Source organism: Gavialis gangeticus, unplaced genomic scaffold (genome assembly GCF_001723915.1).
Source record: "Gavialis gangeticus isolate Ggan-Ray unplaced genomic scaffold, GavGan_comp1, whole genome shotgun sequence".
Taxonomy (NCBI): domain Eukaryota; kingdom Metazoa; phylum Chordata; order Crocodylia; family Gavialidae; genus Gavialis; species Gavialis gangeticus.
The window spans coordinates 1,112,453-1,114,281 of record NW_017729003.1 but is presented as its reverse complement, the minus strand read 5'-3'; the positions used below and the strand labels follow the sequence as shown (position 1 = coordinate 1,114,281).

The 1,829-nt window shown below is 38.7% G+C and overlaps 1 protein-coding gene across 1 annotated transcript in view; it reads right to left on the bottom strand.

The window, feature by feature from the left end:
* Positions 1 to 1,829, bottom strand: part of ATAD1 (ATPase family, AAA domain containing 1) — a 34,508-nt gene that overhangs the window by 18,841 nt on the left and 13,838 nt on the right. The window contains exon 5 of the mRNA XM_019507753.1: positions 707 to 907. Coding sequence (XP_019363298.1) covers positions 707 to 907 — 201 coding nt within the window. The remainder of the gene's footprint in view (positions 1 to 706; positions 908 to 1,829) is intronic.

Here is a 1,829-nt window from a genome sequence, read left to right as displayed (position 1 = left end):
AAACAAACAAACAAACAAACAAACAAACATCACTGGAAAAAGTGACTATAAGCAGCGTGAAGTAGCTTTACTATATCTTCACAGTGAATTGTTTTCCTCCAAGGCCCATGAGTTATTGTAATATATGCTTGAGGGAAGAAAATGAACAATTTTAACTGAAGTGTTATTTTCTCATTAATCTTGGATTTATAACTTGCAAGTCAGTAATCCCAAAATTCTCTTCACTGCTTTCTCTAAAAATAAGGATTTTTCACCACTATAAAGTCTCTATTTTTTTCTCTCTTTCATTCGTTTTTGTTTTATTACATCTATCTAGCCATTTCTTGTTTTCCCCCAGTCCCCTTCCTCAATATTTATCAAGATGAGACCAACATTAATTCAGATCTTCTAGCAACAGTCATGCACTTCCAGGAAAGCTTTTCTTCTCTAAATATGGGCTTCCTAAATGACAGTTAGTCTAAAGGAGATGGAAAATTGGTGGCTCTTCTGCATCAATATCTATTTTTTTTTGACATTTTATGCAAATAAAAAAAAAAAAATGCAGAAACATGCAACTATACACAACTGTTGTTCAACACAGGTTGTATTTCTTACTGCACTACCATCACTTTTGGTAGACCTTGGTAATAAATTAATATACCTATCAAATTTTAAGTTGGCATTTAATCTTTCCTTTCTATGACTATATATAGATATATTGTTTTACCTATTTCATCAATAAAAATGATGGACGGTTGGAGCTTCATAGCAAGGGAGAAGACTGCAGCAGCCAGTTTCTGAGACTCCCCATACCATTTGTCAGTCAGTGTTGAAGGTTGGAGATTAATAAATCGACAACCTGCTTCCTTTGCTGTAGCTTTGGCAATGAGAGTTTTACCACAACCTGGAGGACCGTACAGAAGTACTCCTGAAAAATAAAAGTATTAAGGTTTTATGGACACTGAAAGAAAGACTGATGTGATTAACTGATATTGTTATGTAAGAACTCACATTCTGCTGACTTGAGTGCCACCAGTCTACTGAATACCATCCACATGCTTGTATTGCAGCATTTTTGCTGCTTTATTAAATATAATTTTTAAATCAGATAGCTTTACTTCGTTTTAATACTGAAAACAAATAATTTTAAGGAGGAATAATCAACTTTAAAAGTCATGTTTTGTCTGAAAGTTCTGTGCCTAGTATAATTACCACTAAGGCGTAAGATCGCTGTGACTAAAATTAATGAAAAATCTGTTTGCTTTGTGCATTTGCTAGAACTGGTTTATAGCCATTTTCTGCCCTGCTGAAAAGGTTTTTGAAAAACATTAGTAGGTAGGGATAGCCATATAAAAATATTAAGAAAACAACAAGTTTGAAGTGCTTTGGGTTAGAATACAAGGCAGTCACGGGGAAAGAGAATTAACGGTGGGGGTCAACTACAGACCTCCCAACCAAGGCGAAGAACTCGACCAGGAATTCTTAGGTCAGCTCACGGAGGTTGTGAAGTCTAAGGATGTGGTAGTCATGGGGAACCTGAACTTCCCGGACATCTGCTGGGAAAAGCAGTCAGCCAGGTTTGACCGCTCATGTAGGTTCTTAACCAGAATTCAGGACCTCCATCTAACCCAAGAGGTGCACAGCCCCACCAGGGGAGACACCTTGTTGGACCTGGTGCTGGCCACGGGAGATGACCTGGTCGAGCACCCGCAGCCCCCTCACCACCTGGGTGACAGTGATCATTGCCTGCTGGAATTCACCATCCAGTGCAAGGTAGCAAAGGCCTGCAGCAAGGCAGCAGCCCTAGATTTTAGGAGGGCAAACTTCAACGAGCTAAGGAGAATAGTTGG